Source organism: Pongo pygmaeus, chromosome 12 (genome assembly GCF_028885625.2).
Source record: "Pongo pygmaeus isolate AG05252 chromosome 12, NHGRI_mPonPyg2-v2.0_pri, whole genome shotgun sequence".
Classification (NCBI taxonomy): Eukaryota; Metazoa; Chordata; class Mammalia; order Primates; family Hominidae; genus Pongo; species Pongo pygmaeus.
In genome coordinates, this window is record NC_072385.2 from 108810342 (window position 1) to 108833857 (window position 23516).

General features: G+C 49.6%; 1 protein-coding gene across 2 annotated transcripts in view; it reads right to left on the bottom strand.

The window, feature by feature from the left end:
• The window catches only part of EFR3B (EFR3 homolog B), a 119069-nt gene that overhangs the window by 27845 nt on the left and 67708 nt on the right, over positions 1-23516 (bottom strand). For both annotated transcript variants that reach the window (XM_054475691.1, XM_063648886.1), the window contains 6 exons: positions 10284-10405; positions 3781-3930; positions 2033-2167; positions 1517-1595; positions 644-779; positions 236-397 (listed from right to left, as the gene is read on the bottom strand). In XM_054475691.1, coding sequence (XP_054331666.1) covers positions 236-397; positions 644-779; positions 1517-1595; positions 2033-2167; positions 3781-3930; positions 10284-10405 — 784 coding nt within the window. The remainder of the gene's footprint in view (positions 1-235; positions 398-643; positions 780-1516; positions 1596-2032; positions 2168-3780; positions 3931-10283; positions 10406-23516) is intronic.

The following is a 23516-nucleotide window of genomic DNA, read 5'->3' on the forward strand; positions in this document are numbered from 1 at the left end:
GACAATCCTACCGGGCCCCGGTTGGATGCCCTTCGCCCCAATGCAGTCCCTCCCTCTCCAACCCCCATCCCCGGGCCGCCCCTGTTGCCTCGCCCCTTTCCAGGGTCCCTCTTTCCTCCCCTTGGCCTCGCCCCGCCTTGCGCCTTAGTCTTGAGCCCCTGGGCCCCGCCCCGTCCCTCTCCTCCCCTCCCCGCGCCTCGGCCCCGCCCCGGCCCTGCCAGGCCCCGCGCCGCACCTACGGTCTTGATGACGGCCTCCTGGAACATGCGCTCCTCGTGCTCCTTGATGATCTTGGTGCCAAGGCTGACCGCCCCGTCGTAGCTCCCGGTCAGTGCGTAGTCGATGCTGAGCCGCAGCTGCCTCAGCAGCGTGTTGAACATCTCCAGCACCGTGGGCCCTGAGAGCGGGGGGGCGGGACACCCACGATCCAAGGCTGGCACCCTCCTCCTCCGTGCACCGTGCGCAGGCAGGGCAGGTCCACGCCCCCTTCCAGCCTGGGCTTCCTCCGCGCCCCCAACTTCCCGGCGGACTTCTCCCGAGGAAAACGGACTCCGACCCCTCCCTGTTGTTCCTTGCCTCTCTCTAGAAGAGGCGGCAGCCTCCGCGGGGTTCCCGGCCCTCAGGCCCTAGCCATGCCCCTTACCCACAGAGCCGGTGGCAGCGATGACCGCGGCTTCCGACAAGACTTCCACGATGCCTGCACGCACCGTCGCGGCGCTGCGGCTGTTGGCGTCCAGGTGGCCCAGGAGCTGCTGGATGACCAGGTGCGAGTGCTGCGGCTGTGGAAGGAAGATGAGCTGGGCCTGGACAGCAACCCCACGGGGTCCCTGGGCCGCGCAGCCCTCTCCTGGCACCCAAAGGCGGGGGTAAACTAAAGGGACGTTCCAAGGCCCCGGGCACTGCAGGTGGCACTGATACCTCGTGCCCTTTACTGGATCCTTCCCTCCTCCCTCCAACAAAGAGCCAAATCCCAGTGGAGGCCTCGGCTGACAGTTTTCCAGGGCCCTTTTACTTCAAAATGGGTCAAAAGACCATTTTAAAATAGGGTCTTCCTTTCATTTCTTCAGATCTTTCCGGCAAGGGCCACGGGAGGCCACATGGCTTAGTCCAGTGCTGCCTAAAGTGGGGCCCCTGGGCTGGTGCCCATTCAAGATGGGTCTAATACTGGTTTACACTGAGATAAGGATGGGATGGAGAGTCAGTGTTTAGTAAACAATTTGTCAATGCTGTAGCAGCCAAGGGTGTGATCTGTAGGCTTGCATTTTGCATGAGTTTTTCATTTAATTTTTCTAGAAATTATTTGTTTTAATTGTATTTTATAAAAGTATTGGTCTGTGATGTACTGGAAAAAGAATCAGCCAGTCCTTCTCCACAGCTAGCTTAAGCAGCACTGCTTTCGGCAACCGGGGGCTTCGGAGGAGTCACAGGGGACTTCTGGCTTTCTATTTTAGCACCCGTCTGGCTCCCAGAGGGGCCTTTGTCCTGGGATCTGGCTGGCCCAGGGGAGCCACCATACCTGAATTGAGTACATGATGATTTTAAAGCAACGGATGGCGAACACCTTGGGTTCCCAAAGAGAATGGTTATCCAGATGGCTGTGAGGGAGGAAACATCAGGGAACAACTATGAAACTCCCGGCAGTGTTAGGGAGAAGAGATTAGCTTGGAGGCAGAGGGATGCCTCCTCAGAGCCCCTGCAGTTCCCGGGTGAGGAAGTAAAGCCTGAAGGGCCTTGGGGTAGTCCCAGTCCAGCGCTAGAGAGAGGCCAAGGACAGCGCTCTGCAGTTGTGGACATGTGTGGTGAAGCTGGGCACCTTTGCTTAGCGTTGGGTGCCTTCCTACTGGCAGCACTTGGCCACCCCGTGGCAGCTTTTGCTGTCACAATGCAGGGAACACAGGCACAGGGAAGGGATTGACTTGGCTGCGGCACCACAACTGTAATATCCCCTTCCCCCCAGCCAGCCAGGAGATGCCAGGGACCTGAAACACATCCAGGCTGAAGGCTGGCCAAGGCAGTGGGTGGGGGCACTCACATGAGAACAGGCTTGATGGCGTTTTTGATGTTGCCAAAGGCAGCCCGGCCCAGCAGCTCCCGAAGGCACCTCTCAGCCAGCTCCGCGGGGCTCTCTTTCTCCTTCTCGGGTGCTTGGAGGGGTGAGGGAGACCGGCTGGGGAGACAGAGGCACATGGGTAGAGGGTGGCATGCAGGCTGGGGTCAGGCTCTGTGCAATCCCGGCTTTCCGTGTTTCATCCACACAAGACAAGCAGGAATTTGACATGGATTGCACTAGGCAATACGGGAGGCGTCACAGCTGTCAGAAATTAAATGGGGGTAAAGAAGCCCCCACTGGGGGAAGTGGGGGAAGACTGGAGAAGAAAAGATAAAGTTCTTTTTCTGGAAATCCTTAAAGATTTCCAGATGTGCCACTGTGGGAAGGATGCTCTGAGCCCCATGGGCCAGGTGAGGTGTAGAACTTGTGAGTCTTGATGCACCTAAGACTTCAGAAGGAAAAGGAGATGGGAGATGAAGATAGGAAAGGGAGGCAAAAAACAAAACAGAAGTGGAAGAAAGGACAGGAAAGAGAGGGAGGGAAAAGGAAAGGCACAGTGGTTGGCTCAGGCAAGAGTCAATGATACTCAAGTCACAGGGAGTGGGCCCACATCTGGACAGAACAGGAGCCCGAGGACTCCCAGCCCAGACACCACAGCAGCTTGTCAGTGAGATGCTATTCCAGAAACAGCCACCAGAGGGCATACGAACCCCACCCCACCCCACCCCACCCCCCCGCCCCCGCCCCCGCGCCCCGCCCCGGTCGACCCGAGTCTAGCTCTAGCAGCCTGGCTGGGCTCAACCGACCTAACCAGCCTAGTGCACAGATAGCCCAGATGGGACAGCAACGTGGACCTTTCTCCCCATTCCATTTCACCGAGGGGAAAAATGAGGGGGCAGAGACAGGAATGAATCCCACACTTTAGGGGATCCAGGATTAAAACCCAGTATCAGCAAGCTCTTTCTGAGTGGCTGCGGGCTGGTCAAGCATGCACGTTTTCAGAGCCTGAAATAGCATCAGGAAGCAACAGAGGAAGGAAGGTCCAGATGGAAAGTCCGCAGTGATTGGAGCCACGACAGGCATCTTTTTTTTTTTTTTTTGAGACGGAGTCTTGCTCTGTTGCCCAGGCTGTAAGTGCAGTGGCGAGATCTCAGCTCCCTGCAAGTTCCGCCTCCTGGGCTCCCGTTCTCCTGCCTCAGTCTCCCGAGTAGCTGGGACTACAGGCGCCCACCACCACGCCCAGCTAATTTTTTTGTATTTTTTTTTTTAGTAGAGACGCGGTTTCACCGTGTTAGCCAGAATGGTCTCGATCTCCTGACCTTGTGATCTGCCCGCCTCGGCCTCCCAAAGTGTTGGGATTACAGGCGTGAACCACCGCGCCCAGCCCACAAAAGGCATCTTAAAGCCTCCTTGGCCCTGCTTCCAGGGAGACAAAGGTAACCAGACTCTTGGTTCTGTGTGTTATTACCAACAGACTTACCCACCACGGAGCCCAGCACCAACACTGTCCTCCTTCGGTAATGCAGATGTTAAGGGACACTGCAGGCTGGCACAAAGCCAGACCCATGGCTCCTAGGGAGCCAGCTTTGGACTCACTGCAGAACAAGCCACAAAGCCATGTCCCTGGCCTTGTAGCTGAGTTTTACTGACCAATCCAAACCATGTGGTTCCCAAGCAGCCCTTGGAGAGCTGATTATATCCACTGTCCTGTCCCACCCCGGCCTGCTTACCTCTCTGCCTCCTCTACATGCTGCAGATTGAAAAGCAGCGATGGGACGATCTTGTCCATGTGCTGTGGGTCCCAGATATTGGCCTGCAGTTCATCATTCACCGTCTTCCTCACCACCCCTTGCAGGCCTTTGATGCCTGACATTCGAATTCTGTAAGGAAAAGGGTGAAGTGGGACTCGGAAGTCCTCTAGACCTGAGAAGTCCAGCTTCAGTGGCTAAGAGAGGAACACAGCTTAGGGGTCAGGGATACATTTGTCCATCAGAAGCAGAATAGAGACCAGCTGCTACTCTCATGAGACCTCCTGGTGCTGGCAGACATGAGCCCAGGAAGCCACGTCTTTTGAATCATCTTGGAGACTCCCAGGCTGCCCTTGCCCTGGTACCATCTGGGTTCCAGCCCTAGGGTGCTGGGTGCTCCAGCTCCCCATCTTTAGTACTTAGCTGGGGTTGTTCCAGCTTGGGCCCAAGATGTAAGAGCTCAAAATGCTGCCAAGAACTGATGAAGCAGAATCCAAGGCTGTGAGCAACTTGTGGGGGCAGGGGGAGGCGGATCCAGAGGGAGAGGCACAGAGCTGCAGGCTGTCTGGGCACAAAGGGGTTTTGGCTTGGAGCTAGGCTTAACCAGAGGGGAAACTGAGTAACAGCACAGCAGGAGCCCCTTTTGTACACCCCTAGTCCCTGCTATGTGAACCCAGGGTCAGCATAGCCCTGTGGGAGGGAGCCCTCTTTACTAGCCATTTATTTCAGCCTGAAGTTTCTTTCTTTCTTTCTTTTTTATAAAACCTTTTTTCTGGTTATAAAATAATACATACTAATCATAGAAAAGTATAGAGAAGAGAAGATTTACCACTACCACTGTTATCTTTGTTATCAAAGATAACTGTTATTGGCATTTTGATGTAATTCCTTTCTTCTGTGCATAATATATAACAGAATTAAGAACCTATTGCATATTTGATTTGTATTGGCTTTTTTCACATACATTCTATGCATTTTCCTATGTCATTAACTCTTCATAAACATGTTGAATGGTTGCCTGATACACTATCATAAGACCTTTCTAAACTAGTGACTATTAGTCATTTAAGTTGTTTCCAAACGTTTTGCTTTTTTTTTTTTTTTTGAGGTGGAGTCTGGCTTTGTCACCTAGGCTGGAGTGCAGTGATGCGATCTTGGCTTACTGCAACCTCTGCCTCCCAGGTTCAAGCGATTCTTCTGCCTCAGCCTCCTAAGTAGCTAGGATTACAGGCATGTGCCACCATGCCTGGCTAATTTTTGTATTTTTAGTAGAGACGGGGTTTCACCATGTTGGTCAGGCTGGTCTCGAACTCCTGACCTCGTGATCCACCCGCCTCAGCCTCCCAAAATGCTGGGATTACAGGCGTGAGCCACCGTGCCTGGCCAAACGTTTCACTTTTATAATAATGCTATGATGGGCATCATGGTATGAAATATTTTACTATGTTTCAAGTCATTGCCATGAGTGGAATCACTGAGTCAAAAGGTAAGAAATAATAAAAGGCAGCCAGACACAGTGGCTCACACCTGTAACCCCAGCACTTTGGGAGGCAAGGCCAGTATATAGCTTGAGCTCAGGAGTTCGAGACCAGCCTGGGCAACATGGCAAAATCTCGTCTCTACAAAAAATTAAAACATTAGGCCGGGCGCGGTGGCTCACGCCTGTAATCCCAGCACTTTGGGAGGCTGAGATGGGTGGATCACCTGAGGTCAGGAGTTTGAGACCAGCCTGGTCAACATGGTGAAACCCCGTCTCTACTAAAAATACAAAAATAAGCCGGGCATGGTAGCAGGCGCCTGTAATCCCAGCTACTCGGGAGGTTGAGGTGAAAGAATTGCTTGAACCCAGGAGGTGGAGGTTACAGTAAGCCGAGATCATGCCACTGTACTCCTGCCTAGGCAACAGAGTAAGACCCTGTCTCAAAAAAAAAAAAAAAAAAAAAAAGAAAAGAAATTAGCCAGGTATGGTGGTGCGCACCTGTAGTCACAGATACTCAGGAGGCTGGGGTGGAAGTACTGACTGAGCCTGGGAGGCAAAGGTTGCAGTGAGCTGAGATCATGTGAGCTCACGCCACTGCACCCCAGCCTGGATGGAAGAGTGAGACTCTGTCTCAAAGAAAGAAATGAAAGGCTCCCAATTTGCCAAAATAACTGCCCCCACCCCCTGCCCATGCGCAAGCCGCAGGAGAATGCCACTCTCACAGTGCCTGTGGCAGTATTGAGGATCTCATTTTAAACATCTGTTCTAATTTTATGACTCCAAAAAATCCTCACATTTTGTAGCTATTTCAATTCACATCCTTTTTGTGATTATTGGAGATGAGCAGTTTTTCTCAAGGTTGAGTTGCCAGTGGCATTTTTAACTTCGTTTTTTTTTGAGACGGAGTCTCGCTCTGTCACCCAGGCTGGAGTGCAGTGGCGCGATCTCGGCTCACTGCAACCTCCGCCTCCCGGGTTCACGCCATTCTCCTGCCTCAGCCTCCCCAGTAGCTGGGACTACAGGCGCCCGCCACCACACCTGGCTAATTTTTTGTATTTTTAGTAGAGATGGAGTTTCACCGTGTTAGCCAGGATGGTCTCGATCTCCTGACCTTGTGATCCGCCCGCCTCGGCCTCCCAAAGTGCTGGGATTACAGGCGTGAGCCACCGCGCCTGGCCTTAACTTTGGTTTTAACTGGGGTTGCCAGGGTGCTACCCTGGGCCTTACCGAGGAACTGTGACTGGAGGTGGCAGGATCCTAGGAGCAACAGGATACCCTGGCCCAGAAACTTTTAGGGCCACTGGCGATGGGCAAGGATTCCCTGGAAGCACCTGGCCAGGCTGACCTGATCCTGACCACATTCAAGACGCGGAGCTGGCAGCTGTCCGGACTTGGGAATGAACGATCAGGAGTACTATCCTGCTGACTCTTCTTGGTTCCAGTTTAAAAAGGCACTCCTCAACCAAGGGACAAGTGACACACATCCCCAGCATGCTGGACTCGTTTGTCCCGTCCAAGTGGGCCTGGCTGGCAGGAAACAAGGCCTGGTTGGCAGAAAAACTTCTACCCAGGGCTCCCTTATGTGTACGTGTGAATTAATTTTTCTTCTTTTCCTAACTACCTTGCACTGCTTCAGTCTCCCCAGAATCCCTTCCACAAATGCACATGATTCATTCTGTGACACCGAGAGCTGACCTTGCCTTTCAAAAGAAGTTCAGAAACATCAGGCCTGGGGGAGGAGGAAGCTTCTTACTCTTCCTATTCATTTATTTATTTATTTTTCGACATGGAGTCTCACTCTGTTGCCTAGGCTGGAGTGCAGTGGCACAATCTTAGCTCACTGCAACTTCCACCTCCCAGGTTCAAGTGATTCTTGTACCTCAGCCACCTGAGTAGCTGGGACTACAGTTGTGCGCCACCATGCCTGGCTAATTTTTTGTATTTTTAATAGAGACGGGGTTTCGCCATGTTGACCAGGCTGGTCTTGAACTCCTGACCTCAAGTAATCCACCTGCCTCAGCCTCCCAAAGTGCTGGCCATATAGGCATGAGCCACCACACCTGGCCCTTACTGCTCCTTTTTTTTTTTTGAGACAGAGTCTGGCTGTGTTGCCCAGGCTGGAGTGCAGTGGCACTATCTCGGCTCACTGCAAGCTCCGCCTCCAGGTTTACACAATTCTCCTGCCTCAGCCTCCCGAGTAGCTGGGATTACAGGTGCCCGCCACCACGCCCGGCTAATGTTTTTTTGTATTTTTAGTAGAGACTAAATAGGGGTTTCACCGTGTTAGCCAGGATGGTCTTGATCTCCTGACCTTGTGATCCGCCCGCCTCGGCCTCCCAAAGTGCTGGGATTACAGGTGTGAGCCACCGCACCCAGCCCTACTGCTCCTCTTAATGGGCACAGTGGAGATCAACCCATGACCAAGGGCCCCATGAAGTCTCTGAATCCCAGGGAAGATCAGATAATACTGATCCACTGGCCCTGAGGAATCACACACACACACACACACACACGCACACACACACACACGCATGCACAGGCCCACTGCTGGACCCAAGGGTGTTACTGGAAAGGGCAGTCAACGGCATTCAGAGGCAGCATCTGGGTTCCTAGAGCAAAATGATGCTGTGTGTGTGGACAGCCCAGCACAGCTGCCACCAGGTCAGCTGAGTCTAAAAAGGCTGAGAATGAACAACAGGAGAGATCTCAGGGAAAAAGGGGTGCAGGGAGGGGACGGAAGAGAAAGGCAAGAAGGGGAGGAAGGAAGAAAATTGACACCAGAAGATCCCTCCTCCTCCCTCTCTCACCCGCAGGCCTTCCTGTCACGGATGACCAGCGCCAGCCTGTGGGTGTAATGGCATTGCTGGTGGCTGGGAGCCAACCTCAGCAGCCTTCCTCCTGATGTTCAGAAAACTCCTGATCCTGCTGGAACACAGTGCTGACCACATCACACACTACGGATCATGTGTATGTGCACACGTGTGTGTGTGCATGTGTGCACGTGTGTGTGCAGTGGCATGAGTGGCCCATCCACTCCCCTACCACCCTGGGACAGCTTGGCAGGGCCTGCGTGGGCAGCACTTGTTACAGACATATGTGGCCATGGTCCTATACCTCCCCTAACACCTGCTTCTGGATGTGCCCCCGCAGCTCCAGCCCCTCTGGCTCTTCATAGCCATTTTGCAATGGTGGTGACTCAGGAAGCTAATTCTGGGAGAGGATGAGGGGCTCCTTCTTCCTATACCCAACTCTGGCCTCACCAGAGGCACTCAGGCAGGGCAGCTGCAGAGAGTCCAAACCTGGCTTATGAGAGTCTCGGGGACTGGGGGAACCCAGACAATGCCACACAGTTGCACCAGGCCCTGCCCAGGAGTTGGTCTACTGCCTTAGAAGCATATATTCATTTTAATTTCTTCGTGATTAATTGGTTTTTTTTTTGTTTTAGAGACAGGGTCTCACTCTGTCACCCAGGCTGGAGTGCAGGGGTGCGATCACGGCTCACTGCAGCCTCGACCTCCCAGGCTCAAGTGATCCTCCCACCTCTGCCTCCTAAGTAGCTGAGAATACAGGCACATGAAGCCATGCCCAGCTAATTTTATTTTTTGTAGATGCAGGGTCTCATTATGTTGCCCAGGCTGGCCTCAAACTCCTGGGTTCAAGTGATCCTCCTGCCTCAGCCTCCCAAAGTACTGAGATTACAGACATGAGCCACTGCACCTGGTCAATTTCTCTGTGATTTTACTTGAGAGATTTTGCTTCTATGTCCAAGTATGCTTCTGTGAGCTAAGTGTTTTTATAAATTGGAGTATGTGTATGTAAAAGCATATCCCGTAAGGCAAGATGCTTGTCTGAGAGTGTTCATTCATTCCGTTATTCACTAACAAGAATTTATCAAGGGCTACTGCTCTCCAGGCAGTGTTAGTGCTTGGGATGCATCCGTGAGTAAAACAACGGACCCTGCCCTCACAGAGCTTACATCCCAGTGGGAAGAGACAGGTGGCGAACAAGAAACACAGAAAGTAATGTATGAAACATGTTAAAAGGGGAAAGAAACCCCGGAAGAGTGAGGGAGAAGGGAGTGGGCATGTGGGGGTGTGCAGGGCAGCTTCACTGACAAGGGGACATTTGAGCAAAGGTTTGACAGAGGTGATGCAGTGAGCTGCACAGATCCCTGGCGGAAGCATTCCCGGCACAAGCACAGACTGTGGAAAGGTCCTGAGGCAGTGTCTGTGGTGTGCTGGAGGGGAACGAGCGAGCAGGAGGGCCAAGGAGATGGAGTGGAGAAGGTAACTGGGATCAGCCGAAGTGTGAACTTTGGCTCTTTATTGGTAGGTGTAGATTTTGATGGTTAATGGTGAGTGGGTGTGTTTCTGGAGTATAAGTACATATAATTCTGAACAAAAGAGTGTGTGGAGGGCTGTGTGTGTGTACACATGTGTGTTCTGTCACTGGCTCTCAAACTGGGCTCGAAGGACTGTTATCTTACATTGAGCCCCTTCGTCCGGCCCAAGCAGTTTTTCCTTTAGAAACCACATGTGGGGGCCAGGCGTGGTGGCTCCCACCTGTAATCCTAGCACTTTGGGAGGCCGATGTGGGCAGATCACCTGAGGTCAGAAGTTTGAGATGAGCCTGGCCAACATGGTAAAACCCCATCTCTACTAAAAATACAAATATTAGCCAGGTGTGGTGGTGCACGTCTGTAATCCCAGCTACTTGGGAGGCCGAGGCATGAGAATCACTTGAACCCAGGAGGTGGAGGTTGCAGTTAGCTAAGATCGCGCCACTGCACTCCAGCCTGGGCAACAGAGTGAAACTCTGTCTCAAAAAAAAAAAACAGAAACCACATGTAGGGAGCTGGGTGCTGCCTGCCTGCCCGGCAACATCAGAGCAGACACAGATACTAACAAAAAAGCAGACACGCAATGGCAGGTTGGAAGTTATCTGCAGGACCCACCGCTGCTTCTGCTGTAAGCTGAACCAACCACCCTTGCCCTCCCCTACTCACTTGGTCTTGATTTCTAAGTCATCGTGGCTTGAGTGGCACATTTCACTGAATCGGGACACAAAGAAGTCATAGCTCCGGTGATAGGACGGGGTGTCCTCCTCGATGTTGGCAAACTTCACAAACTATCAGGGAGGAAGGAGAGAAACACACGAGAGAGGTGACCCACCATGCTCCTCACTGCTGGGCATCCCCAGACCCCCTGCCATGGTCAAGCCATGGGAACCACACATCCTGGAGCCAGCTCGGCCAGCCTCGCAGAGCACATTGGGGAGATGAGTTCCCAATCCCGCTCGCCTCTCCTGTTGCACAATAAGATTGGAAACCATGGCCCTTCTCAGGCCTCCCCTGCTGCGGGAGCAGAGGACAGAAGAGAAGGGAACATGAACGGGCTCACGGAAGCACCTGTCCTCACCCCTCCATCCAGAGCTGTGCAAACACACGGGGGCGGGGAGGCTGTTAGGAATAATACGGAACCTGAGTGAAAGCCAGTGACGAAGCAGCAGCACCACCCTCAATGAATTCGAGGACACAAGAACAAATCTGAAATTTGACTTTAAAATGTAATTACACTTTATTGTTAGAAACTGGAGTTTGGCCAGGTGCAGTGGCTCATGCCTGTAATCCCAGCACTTGGGGAGGCCGAGGTGGGTGGATCATTTGAGGTCAGGAGTTCAAGACCAGCCTGGCCAACATGGTGAAACCCTGTCTCTACTAAAAATGCAAAATTAGCCAGGCTTGGTGGCAGGCACCTGTAATCCCAGCTACTTTGGGAGGCTGAGGCAAGAGAATCGCTTGAACCCGGGAGGTGGAGGTTGTAGTAAGCTGAGATCACACCACTGCACTCCAGCCTGTGCGATAGAGTGAGACTCCATCTCAAACAAAAACAAAAACAAACAAAAACAACGATAACAACAAAAATTGGAGTCCAGTTTTAAAGTTTGCCATTTCAGTTCAGTAGGTCTTGATCGGCATCCTGGGCAGCTAGATTCCTCCTGCACCAGGGTGCTGCACATTTGCAATTCTAAATAGGGAATTAATTTCAACTGAGACCTGCAGAGAAGCAACAGTCATGAACTAAACGAAGTTAAGTTACTAAATATTTAATATGATTCTTACAGGGTTTTTGTGTTTTTGTTGTTGTTGTTGTTGTTGTTGTTTTTGAGACGGAGTCTTGCTCTGTCGCCAGGCTGGAATGCAGTGGCATGATCTCGGCTCACTACAACCTCCACCTCCTGGGTTCAAGCGATTCTCTTGCCTCAGCCTCCCAGGTAGCTGGGACTACAGATGCGCGCCACCATGCCCAGCTAATTTTTGTATTTTTAGTAGAGACGGGGTTTCACCATGTTGGCCAGGACAGTCTCGATCTCTTGACCTCATGATCCGCCTGCCTCAGCCTCCCAAAGTGCTGGGATTACAGGCATGAGCCACTGCGCCCGGTCAGGGTTTTTTTTTTTTTTTTTTTTGAGATGAAGTCTTACTCTGTTGCCCAGGCTGGCACGCAATGGCACGATCTTGGCTCACTGCAACTTTCTCCTCTCGGGTTCAAGCGATTCTCCCGACTCAGCCTCCTGACTAGCTAGGATTACAGGCATCTGCCATCATGCCCAGCTAATTTTTTTTTTTTTGTAGAGATGGGGTTTCACCATGTTGGTCAGGCTGGTCTTGAACTCCTGACCTCAGGTGATCCACCCACCTCGGCCTCCCAAAGTGCCGGGATTATAGGCATCAGCCACCATGCCCAGCCTTTATAGGTTATTTTATTTACTGTTATTAATCTAGTACCCCCAAACAACTAAAAAGGTTAGATTCACAATAAAATATATTCTCCATTATTCGGCCCTGTATTACTATTTAATTTTTATAAATATGTGTTGGGTCAAAAAGGATATGGTATTCTTCCCAAAAGTATCTAGTTAGTGGACTCATAATATTTAGTATTGTCAATTTGTGTCTGTATTTAATGACTTAAAAGTTGTTAATAACTTTTTCTGGATGAAAATTAGCAGCTTCCACAAACATCATTAATTATTGTAGTGTTTTATTCTTACAATAATAAATACAACAGCTATTTTCTGTTATTTGAGAGAATCCCAACATACAAGCAAATAAGGAGATCTTTCCTTCCAAGCTACATCTAAAATGGATTCATATATTTGGGAGTGAATATTCTGATATTAGCAATAAATCCAAGTGACATTGCTGGCATGACTGATGTGGTGATGCAGAAGAGGCACAGTGGTAATCCATGTGATCACAAGATCATCGATTATGTACAAGTTCAGGAGAGTTCCAGAAAGAAGGCTGAAGTCGGCCTTCGGCTGCCTGGCCTTCATAAGCCCCCAAGGCTGGAACACAGACTTGAGGTGCTGAAGCCAGGTTTGGCTGAAGTTAAGTGCATCACTGCCCTTAGCCAACGGCAGCATGTTCCCCGACTGCACTCCTCACAGCCAAAGGCTGGTCCGGTCAGGGTGTCTGTCCACTCAAAGGAGACACAGCTCTCGCAGGTTCTAAATGCAGATCTAGCTCTTAACTGGAGGTGTGGACTTTGAATGAGACATTTAACTTCTTTTTATGTTTTGGTTTTCTCATGTGCAAAACAAGCAGCCTGGTTGTCACTAAGGTTCTTTTAAAGTTTCAAAAATGTATATTATGTCTACTTCGAATATCATGAGGCAGATTAAGACTCCCTGTGTGTGTAAGACTGCATGAATTTTAATAAAAGAAACAATGAAAAAAAGAGGCCAATAAAAGAAACAAACACAGACTTTGTCCCCAGCATGTAGTGACTGTGTAGACTCAAATGTACATCAGGAGAATGAATGTCCAAAATTAATGTTCACTCGTTTGGGAGTCTGATTCTCCCACCTCAGCCTCCCTAGTAGCTGGGACTACAGCCACGATGCCTGGCTAATTTTGTATTTTTAGTTGAGACGGGGTTTCACCATGTTAGCCAGGATGGTCTTGATCTCCTGATGTCATGATCCGCCCACCTTGGGCTCCCAAATTGCTGGGATTACAGGCATGAACCACCACTCCCGGCCTTTTTTTTTTTGTAGAGATAGGGTCTCATTATATTGCCCAGGCTGGTCTCAAACTCCTGGGATCAAGCAGTCCTCCCACCTTGGCCTCCAACTTGCTGTTTTTGACATACACTGTGAAATAGTCACCACAGTTAAGCCAGTTAACATATCACCTCACATAGTTGCCATTTTCTTTCCTCTTCCCTCCTTCCTTTCTGTGGTAATTACATTTAAGATAGCTAAGAGGTGGAAACAACCTAAATGTCTGACAAATAAACGGATATAGAAAATGTGGCACATCTGTGTATACACACACACAGTGGAATATTATTCAGCCTTAAAGAAGAAGGGAATCCTGACAGCTGCAGCAACATGGATGAACCTGGATGACATGCTCAGTAAAACAAATCAGACACAGAATGACAAACACTGCCTGATCTCACTCATATGTGCAATCTAAAATAGTTAAGCTCAGCCAGGCGCAGTGACTCACGCCTGTAATCCCAGCACTTTGGGAGGCCGAGGCAGGCAGATCACTTGAGGTCAGGAGTTCGAGACCAGCCCGGACAACAGGGTGAAACCCCGTCTCTACTAAAAATACAAAAAATTTGCCAGGCATGGTGGTACGTGACTGTAATCCCAGCTACTCGGGAGGCTGAGGCAGGAGAATTGCTTGAACCCAGGAGGCAGAGGTTGCAGTGAGCCAAGATCACACCACTGCACTTCAGCCTGGGCGACAGAGCGAGACTCAGTCTCAAAATAAAATTAAGTTAAAATTAAATATAAAATAAAATAAAATGTCAAGCTCGCAGAAGCAGAGTAGAAGGGTGATTGCCAGGGGCTGGGGGGAGTGGAAATAGGGAGACGTTGGTCAAAGGGTACAAACTTTCTCCAGTTTTTATTCCTGCCTTCTGCTTCCTCTAGCCTCAGGCTAGATGACCCAGGAGCATTGCTGCTGGGGAGGGGGGATGATATTGTTAGGGAAGAACAAGAGGTGGATGAGAAAGTGGGCAACAGGTACCTTAGTATTATTTTATTAAGAGAAGCCGGGCGCGGTGGCTCACGCCTGTCATCCCAGCACTTTGGGAGGCCAAGGTGGGTGGATCACCTGAGGTCAGGAGTTTGAGACCAGCCTGCCCACACGGAGAAACCCCATCTCTACTAAAAATACAAAATTAGCCGGGCTTGGTGGCGCATGCCTATAATCTCAGCTACTTGGGAAGGCTGAGGCAAAAGAATTGCTTGAACCTGGGAAGTGGAGGTTGTGGTGAGCTGAGATGATGCCATTGCACTCCAGCCTGGGTAATAAGAGCAAAAAACTCCGTCTCAAAAAAAAAAAAAAAAAAAAAAAAAAAAAAAGAGGGTGGGGCTGGAGGTGGGAGGACTCGGCTTTTCAAACACTTCCAGACAGCAGAGTCACAGGGCGCTGCTGACCACACCAGTTTCTGTCCCCCACCCCTCCCAGACATGCTGAGTCTGTCCTGGAAGAGGCCAGGGAATCTCAGTGGGCCAGTCTGAGGCCCACACCTGGGAAGGCACGCCTGGGAGCCTCAGGCAGGGGCTGACAGGCAGTCCCGCCTACTCTCTTCCTCTCCCCTCCCTACACCCATGCCCCTCGGAACCCATTCCTGATCCTGGTGGAACTGGGACACCAAGACCCCTCCACGTTCAACTTCGACTCTCCTCTTCCTCAGCGAGCCGTGGCGCCATAGGACTGAGGCCAGTCAGGCCACAGAGCCAGTGCAGCTGCTCACAGCCAGCGTCTGTCCTCATTATCCCTGCTGTCTATGCTGTTAAATATTTCAATCATTATCCCTGACTGTAAGGTCAGAATTGACATTAAAATCAATTTTTTAAAAATGAGAGTTCTGCAGCTACCCCTGAGGTGGTGTGAGGTAGAAAACGTAAGTGGGAATCCCTTTCCCAAAACCACAGAAGGCCTCACTCCAGACCAGGTCAGCAGTTTCTCCTGAATCTGTCCCAAGCAGGTCAGCCACAACTGCTAACCTCACTGGCAAACTCCCTTGTTCTCTCCTTCTGCAGCTCCATGAGTCCCTGGATGTGTGTTTTTCTGTACTCTTCTTCCCTGACATATTAGTTTTGAATCTTTTTTTTTTTGAGACAGTCTTGCCCTGCTGCCCAAGCTGGAGTGCAGTGGTGCCACCTTGGTTCGCTGCAACCTCTGCCTCCCGGGTTCAAGCAATTCTCATGCCTCAGCCTCCCAAAAAGCTAGGATTACAGGTGCCCACCACCACACCTGGAAAATTTTTGTATTTTTAGTAGAGACGGGGTTTTGCCATGTTGACCAGGCTGGTCTCAAACTCCTGGTCTCAAGCAATCTGCCTGACTTGGCCTCCCAAAGTGCCGGGATTACAGGCATGAGCCACCGCACCTAGCCTGTTTCCTTTTCTTTAAAATGTATCTATCACCTCCTAGGAACATGAATAAAGTAGAGAAGATTCAGAAAAGCTCCCTGAGCTCCTGGAGTAACAGGAACTGTGTGAACTCAAGGCATATTATTAGTAAGGTTCTTATTCTAAGAGGCTTAGACTTTTTATGACCCTACAGGATTCAGCACCACACAATCATTGAACAGCAGTGTTTGCTGGGGCAATGTACAAATACATTCCAATCACCACTTAAAAAACAGCACGCCATTCTTAACATGCCTGGGACTCCACTCACTGTTCTTTCCCATCCCACTTGATCAGAAAAACACATTTCAGATATGGTTGTAGTAAAGCTTATTTGCTTTCGTTTAACCCATGCCTTGTTCTGTTGGAAGCCTTCAAAATATCCGAAAGACATCACAAAGCCTGAGTTCTAGAAGAGGCTATTCATAGACATGGGAGTTTTCATCAGGAATGGCTTGGCCAGGCCCAGTTAACACCTACAGTCTAAGTAATAACAACAGTAAATATTTCTGTGGTACTCACTGCTTAACATGTCAGTGTTAGCTGTCTCTGTGTTGTCTCTGCCTCAGTCTTGACATCATCTTCTCCTCTGTGTGTCAAATCTCCCTCTGCTTATCTCTAATAAAATGCTTGTGATTGCATTTAGACCCCTGGAAAATCCAAGATAATCTTCCAATCTCAAATTAAGTTAGTCCTTAATTTAATCACAGCTGCCAAGACCCTGTTTCCGTATAAGGTAACATGCAGAGGTTCCAGGGATTAAGATGGAGACACCTATTGACGCATCATTTTCCAGCTGATCACAACATCCATTATCTGACACAATTTTCAGCAAACTAGTGAGTTTAGCAGAACATGTGTTGCTCTCGTTAGAGAGATGAAAAAACTGAGGCTTAAAGGGAGCAAGTGAATTATTTCAGCTCAGCCCGCTTGTGACAGGTGGAGTTGAGCCTCAGGCTTGGGAATTCTCACACTGGGTCGCATGATCTTAGCTCTTTACATTTTAATGTGTATCAGAACTACCTAGGGAGCTTGTTTAAAATACAGATTTCTGAGCCACTCCAGCCTACTGCCATCCTACTGAACAGACTCTCTAGGGGTAGGGCTTAGGTATCTGCATTTTCTTTTCTTTTCTTTTTTTTGAGACAGTATCTCACCCCTGTGGCCCAGGCTGGAGTGCAGAGGTGTGATCACGGCTCACTGCAGCCTTGACTTCCTGGACTCAGGCGATTCTCCCACCTCTGCCTCCCGAGTAGCTGGAACTACAGGTATGTGCCACAACGTCTGGCTAATTTTTTATTTTGTACAGATGGGGTTTCAGTGTTGTCCAGGCTGGTCTCGAATTCCTGGGCTCAAGTGATCCACCCACCTTGGCTTCCCAAAGTGCTGGGATTACAGGCGTGAGCCACTGCGCCCGGCCAGGTATCTGCATCCTTAAGTGCCTGCTCCCCCTACTCTGGGGCAGGGGATCTACAGGTCGCATGTACTTGGCCCAGGGTAAACTGGTCCCACAGCTATAGAAATGTTCTGAGGCAGGGTCGGGGGAAGAAAGCTCTTGCAGAACCTTGGGAAAAGCTAGGGAAGCAAGTTCTCGGTCATGGAGGTCCGTCAAGACTGGATGGATGGACAGCCACTTCCTCTGAAGGGGAGAACTGGGATGGTTTGGGCTTGAACCGAGGGTGGCATGGCTCCATCTCTGGAGCACACTGTTTGCTCTCTGGGGCCCAGGACTGCCTAGGAGGTTGCAGACTTGAGGCTCGGGCTGTTGACCATTCCATTCCCTCGGGCTGCCAGGACTCTTGCTCTGTTAGATATTCTAGTAAGACTGCACTTAATGCCAGTTCCCGATCTCCCGTGGAGAAGGTGTATGCAACAGGGCTATCTAATAAAATAAGCACCTTTTTGGTACCAGGATCTCGAGCCTCCTTAGGATCCCTTGGTTTGATAGCTTGGGGGGAGGCGCTTCCCTTCTCTGAGGCTGGAAGTATGAAAGCGCAGTCGCAGCAGCCCAGCTAGGTCACCTGGTCAGGGAGCACTGTCCGTGGGTCCCTGTTGGGGAAGCTCCTAAAGAGCCCACCCTATGTGGCTCCTGAATCTTCCAGGGGTTGATATGAGGGGGCCAAGCTGGAAATTTTGGTGACAGTGATTCAGAGGGTCTGATGGGGTTTTTCCCGGGGGCCCTGGTCAAAGGACCACACCTATTGTGGAAGTCCACCTCAGAATGTGCCAATGTCTGGCGAGATGAGGTTGGGACCTTCAGGTTTTAGAGCGAGTAAGGCCTTTTCCCTCTTAAAGAGGCAGTGTAGCGTTATGATTACAAGAAGGGGTTTGGAGCCAGACCACATATTTGAATCCTAATTATTAGTAGAGTGATCTGGGACAAGCTTGATCTGGGACAAGCTTACTTGTCCCAGCTTACTTAAAGCTCCTTGTGCCTCTGTTTCCCTGTCTTTCAAATAGGGGTAACCCAAGCACCTGCCTTGTAGGCTTGGTATGACCAGAACTCTACCTGCCTCGCCTGTCACAGTTAGGCACTGCCTCCTCATTTTCTCCCCCGGTGCATTTTTAAAAAATTTTATTATTATTATACTTTAAGTTTTAGGGTACATGTGCACAACGTGCAGGTTAGTTACATATATATACATGTGCCATGTTGGTGTGCTGCACCCATTAACTCGTCATTTAGCATTAGGTATATCTCCTAATGCTATCCCTCCCCCTACCCCACAACAGTCCCCAGTGTGTGATGTTTCCCTCCCTGTGTCCATGTGTTCTCATTGTTCAATTCCCACCTATGAGTAAGAACATGCAATGTTTGGTTTTTTGTCCTTGCGATAGTTTGCTGAGAATGATGGTTTCCAGTTTCATCCATGTCCCTACGAAGGACATGAACTCATCATTTTTTATGGCTGCATAGTATTCCATGGTGTATATGTGCCACATTTTCTTAATCCAGTCTATCGTTGTTGGACATTTAGGTTGGTTCCAAGTCTTTGCTATTGTGAATAGTGCCACTATAAACATACGTGTGCATGTGTCTTTATAGCAGCATGATTTATAATCCTTTGGGTATATACCCAGTAATGGGATGGCTGGGTCAAATGGTATTTCTAGTTCTAGATCCCTGAGGAATCGCCACACTGACTTCCACAATGGTTGAACTAGTTTACAGTCCCACCAACAGTGTAAAAGTGTTCCTATTTCTCCACATCCTCTCCAGCACCTGTTGTTTCCTGACTTTTTAATGATCGCCATTCTAACTGGTGTGAGATGGTATCTCATTGTGGTTTTGATTTGCATTTCTCTGATGGCCAGTGATGATGAGCATTTTTTCATGTGTCTGTTGGCTGCACAAATGTCTTCTTTTGAGAAGTGTCTGTTCATATCCTTTGCCCGCTTTTTGATGGGGTTGTTTTTTTCTTGTAAATTTGTTTGAGTTCATTGTAGATTCTGGATATTAGCCCTTTGCCAGATGAGTAGGTTGCAAAAATTTTCTCCCATTCTGTAGGCTGCCTTTTCACACTGATGGTAGTTTCTTTTGCTGTGCAGAAGCTCTTTAGTTTAATTAGATCCCATTTGTCAATTTTGGCTTTTGTTGCCATTGCTTTTGGTGTTTTGGACATGAAGTCCTTGCCCATGCCTATGTCCTGAATGGTATTGCCTAGGTTTTCTTCTAGGGTTTTTATGGTTTTAGGTCTAACATTTAAGTCTTTAATCCATCTTGAATTAATTTTTGTATAAGGTGTAAGGAAGGGATCCAGTTTCAGGTTTCTACATATGGCTAGCCAGTTTTCCCAGCACCATTTATTAAATAGGGAATCCTTTCCCCATTTCTTGTTTTTGTCAGGTTTGTCAAAGATCAGATAGTTGTAGATATGCAGCATCCCCCAGTGCATTTTTGGCCTATCATCAATACTCCATGAATTTCCACTGGGCCAATTTACCTGTGTGACTGGTCACTATTTCTTTTTTTTTTTTTTTTTTTGAGACGGAGTCTCCCTCTGTTGCCCAGGCTGGAGTGCAGTGGCGTGATCTCGGCTCACTGCAAGCTCCGCCTCCCAGGTTTACGCCATTCTCCTGCCTCAGCCTCACGAGTAGCTGGTACTACAGGTGCCTGCCACCACGCCCGGCTAATTTTTTGTATTTTTAGTAGAGATGGGGTTTCACCGTGTTAGCCAGGATGGTCTTGATCTCCTGACCTCGTGATCCGCCCGCCTCGGCCACCCAAAGTGCTGGGATTACAGGTGTAAGCCAGCGCACCCGGCCTGATCACTATTTCTTTAAATGCATAATACAGCAGGAACTTCTGTTTCACCCCTACAATTGTGAATTCAGACTTTACAGATGACTTTTATTAAAATGCGAGTTCTAATGCATGAGATCATGAAAGATCATGGTTTTTTGTTTGTTTGGTTATTTGGTTTTGTTTTTTTGTTTTTTGTTTTTTGTTTTTAAGATATAGCAGTGATGAGGAAAGTCACCATAGCAACAAACTGAAGATTTCGAACATGTGACATTTCAAAGGCCAGGGGCACTGCTAGGGCCACCCTTTCAAGATCAAAGTTTCAGCTTTTTATATACAACAAAGGGCGCCAAGCTTGCTGGAGTGATCACCCACCCTGTAGTATAGGCAGCCAGGAGGCAAAATGGTGTGAAAACTGAGGGTTACTAAGGGTCAATAGAGAGCAAAAGCTCCAAAGATTGGCCTTGCAGGAACAGCTCTCCCCCAGTCTTATCACAGGCCAAGTCTCTCCAAACAGAAGATAGCTATTCCCTCTTCTATAGGTGTGCCTTCTGAATCAACCAACTTCCTGCTGTCAGTGACAGAACTATAGTTAAAAATACTGGGCATACATAAAACCCAACTCTCTCACAGTTCAAGGACTGAAGACCTTTTTGCTGCATTTACCTGCAAAGAGAAAGGAGAACTGCCTCTTTGCTTCACTAGACTTAATCTGGGTAGAAAAATCAGCACCAAAAAACATTGCCCAACTTTAAGACAAGTCCTAGCTAGAAAGCAGATCTTGCCAACCACATGGTTTTGAGTTTACCATTGCCTGTCCCTTTCTCCCCACTGCCCTTGTTTATAGCAATTCCCTGGAGCAGTTTTGACTGTAGCCAGAGGCACAGTCCATCCCATCTTAACCTGATCATATCCTGCCAACCTCCTGACTACCAGCCAAGGCATAGTAATTCCCCAGATCAATGACATACTCTCTGTCCACCCACATTACACAGTCCCTCCTTCAAGACTCTTTGCAAAACTGGCAGTGGTTTTAAGGACTCCTGGGAAAGTCTAGTCCTTGCTGGCCCCAGGACACCATCCCTGCTGGCCCTGGGCAGCCCCATCTGCTGGACTCCAAGGACTGCACTCAGGAAGCACAGACCTCAGGGAATACCAGCTGGCTGCCTCTGCTCTCAGAGCCTGTCCCTAGCTGGGGCTGAGCCGCATGCCTTGGGCCGTTCCACTGGCCTTGGTCTCCAGCAGTGCTGATTTCTGAACCAAAGTGCTGAAAATTGGGGCATATCTAGTCTACAGATGACAGTTAAAACCACAAGAGTTGATGAAATTGTCCAGGGGCAGCATATCCAGTGAGAAGAGGGTACAGCACAGAGCCTAGGAGACCACAGACACTCAGGGGGATGAGGAAAAAGAGAATTATTTGAAGGACACTGTCTTGGCTTCCTGTGGCTGCTGTAACAAGTTACCACAATTTAGTGGCTTAAAACAGCACACGCTTATTATCTGAGTTCTGGAGCTCAGAAGTCTGCAATAGTTCTGCATGGCTGCATTCCTTCTGGGGGTTCCAGGGAGCATCCATTTCCTCAGGCTTTCCAGCTTCCAGAAGCCACCTCCATCCTTTGGCTTGTGCCCCCTTCTCTATCTTCAAAGCCAGCAGCAGGGCATCTTCAGATCTCTTTGTCTCTGTCCCTCTGCTTCCATCATCACGTCCCCTTCTGTCCGACTCTGATCTTCCTGTGTCCCTCTTATAATGACCCTTGAGATTATATGAGGCCCACCTGGATTATCCAGGATAATCTCCCCCAGCTCGAGACTCTTAACTTGATCACATCTGCGAAGTCCCTTTTGTCATATAAGGTGGCATTCACAGGTTCCAGGGATTAGGACATAGGCAACCGTGGGATGGGGGCATCATTCAGCCTACCACAGAAACTAAGCAGGGCAATTCCGGTGGGAAGAGTTGGAGTGACAGGCCTGAGGAAGCCGACGGAGTGTGAAGAAGGGCACGATCCCCAGGGAGAAATGGGCGCGATCCCCAGGGAGAAATGGGCGCGATCCCAGGGGAAATGGGCGCGATCCCCAGGGGGAAATGGGCGCGATCCCCAGGGGGAAATGGGCGCGATCCCCAGGGGGAAATGGGCGCGATCCCCAGGGGGAAATGGGCGTGATCCCAGGGAGAAATTCCACCAAAAGATAGAAACATGAGGGGCAAGGTGGGTGGGGAGTGGGTTATTTTCATGGTTTCCACAGATTCTAACTGCGAAGATAAAAATGTAATTTTTACAATGGAGAGGGGTGGCTGGCCACACCCTAGTCCCGGACCATACTTGGCATCTGTAAAGGTGGGACACAGACATTTGTGCCTCCTGCTGTGATACCCGGTATAGCAACCCAAAACCCCCATAAAGTATTATAGCCAAAAGTAGTTACCTGCATCCAATCAAACCTTCAGATCTAATTCCAGTTTGCAGGAAATACAAGAGACAGGAGAGTCAGATAAGTGACACCGCAGCAAAGAACCAGACAAATCCAGAATGGGGGGCATTCTACAAAGCAACTGACCTGCCCTCTTCAAAAAGTCAATGTCACGAATAAAAGAGGGGCAGAGAGAGGTTGGGAAGCTGCTAAGAGAGGTAAGGGACGTAGAAAACAAAGAAATAGTCTTTATTAAGTTCTGATTTGAAAAAGGATAGCAATGTAGACAATGGGGGACAATTAGGGAAATCTGGATTTGGACAACATATTAAAATAAGATCAGGGAATGACTGTTGATTTTGTCAGGCAAGCTAATGGCATTTTGTAGTTACGCAGGAGAATGTAATTTTTTTGTTTTTCTCTTGTTTATTAATTTAATTTATTTCTACACTGCAAGAGACTTGAACTTGTGTTTAGATTGAGGGAAGTAATCAAGGCAAGGCAAAGGGTGGAGATGGGGAGGCGGCAGAAAGAATGGATCCAGGGAGGCTCCGGAGGGGCTGGGAACCCTTTGGAGAGGAAGAAGATGCACACAGGAAGTGGAAGAAGCCCCCTGGGACAGCCCCCATTTCCTGAGTGGGAGAAGAAGGCAAAGGCATCTTGAGCTGAAGAAGCTGATTTGGGAGAGGAGTTTAGGGGAAAATGGAAGGTTTGTAAGGATCACTTGGAGGACGTGAGAGGAGGCTGCCTGAAAGCCTAGGTAAACTCCTAACGCACATATGTGTAGAGGCCCCAACCCACAGGCCGTGTGGTTTTCTGAGGTGGGGGCATTAGGGTAGAGAAGGCCGGGTGGCTGTGCAGGCCCTGGGAGGGTAAGGCAGGTGGACAGAGGGTGTCCCGAGGGCCCCGGAGGGTGGCAGAGGAAAGGAGTCTCAGCAAGAGCTGGAGCTTGGAGCAAAATGAGGAGACCCAGGGAGGTGAGATCTCGTGAGGGGCAGGGGAGCGAGGGAGGAAGATGGGGGGGAACAGGGTGCTGCACAGCCTGAGTCACAAGGAGGGACGTCTCCAGGATCCCCATGACCCTGGCCTGCCGCCCTCCCCCCCACCTGCTGGGTGACTTGCTTTGCACCAGCCTCTGAGT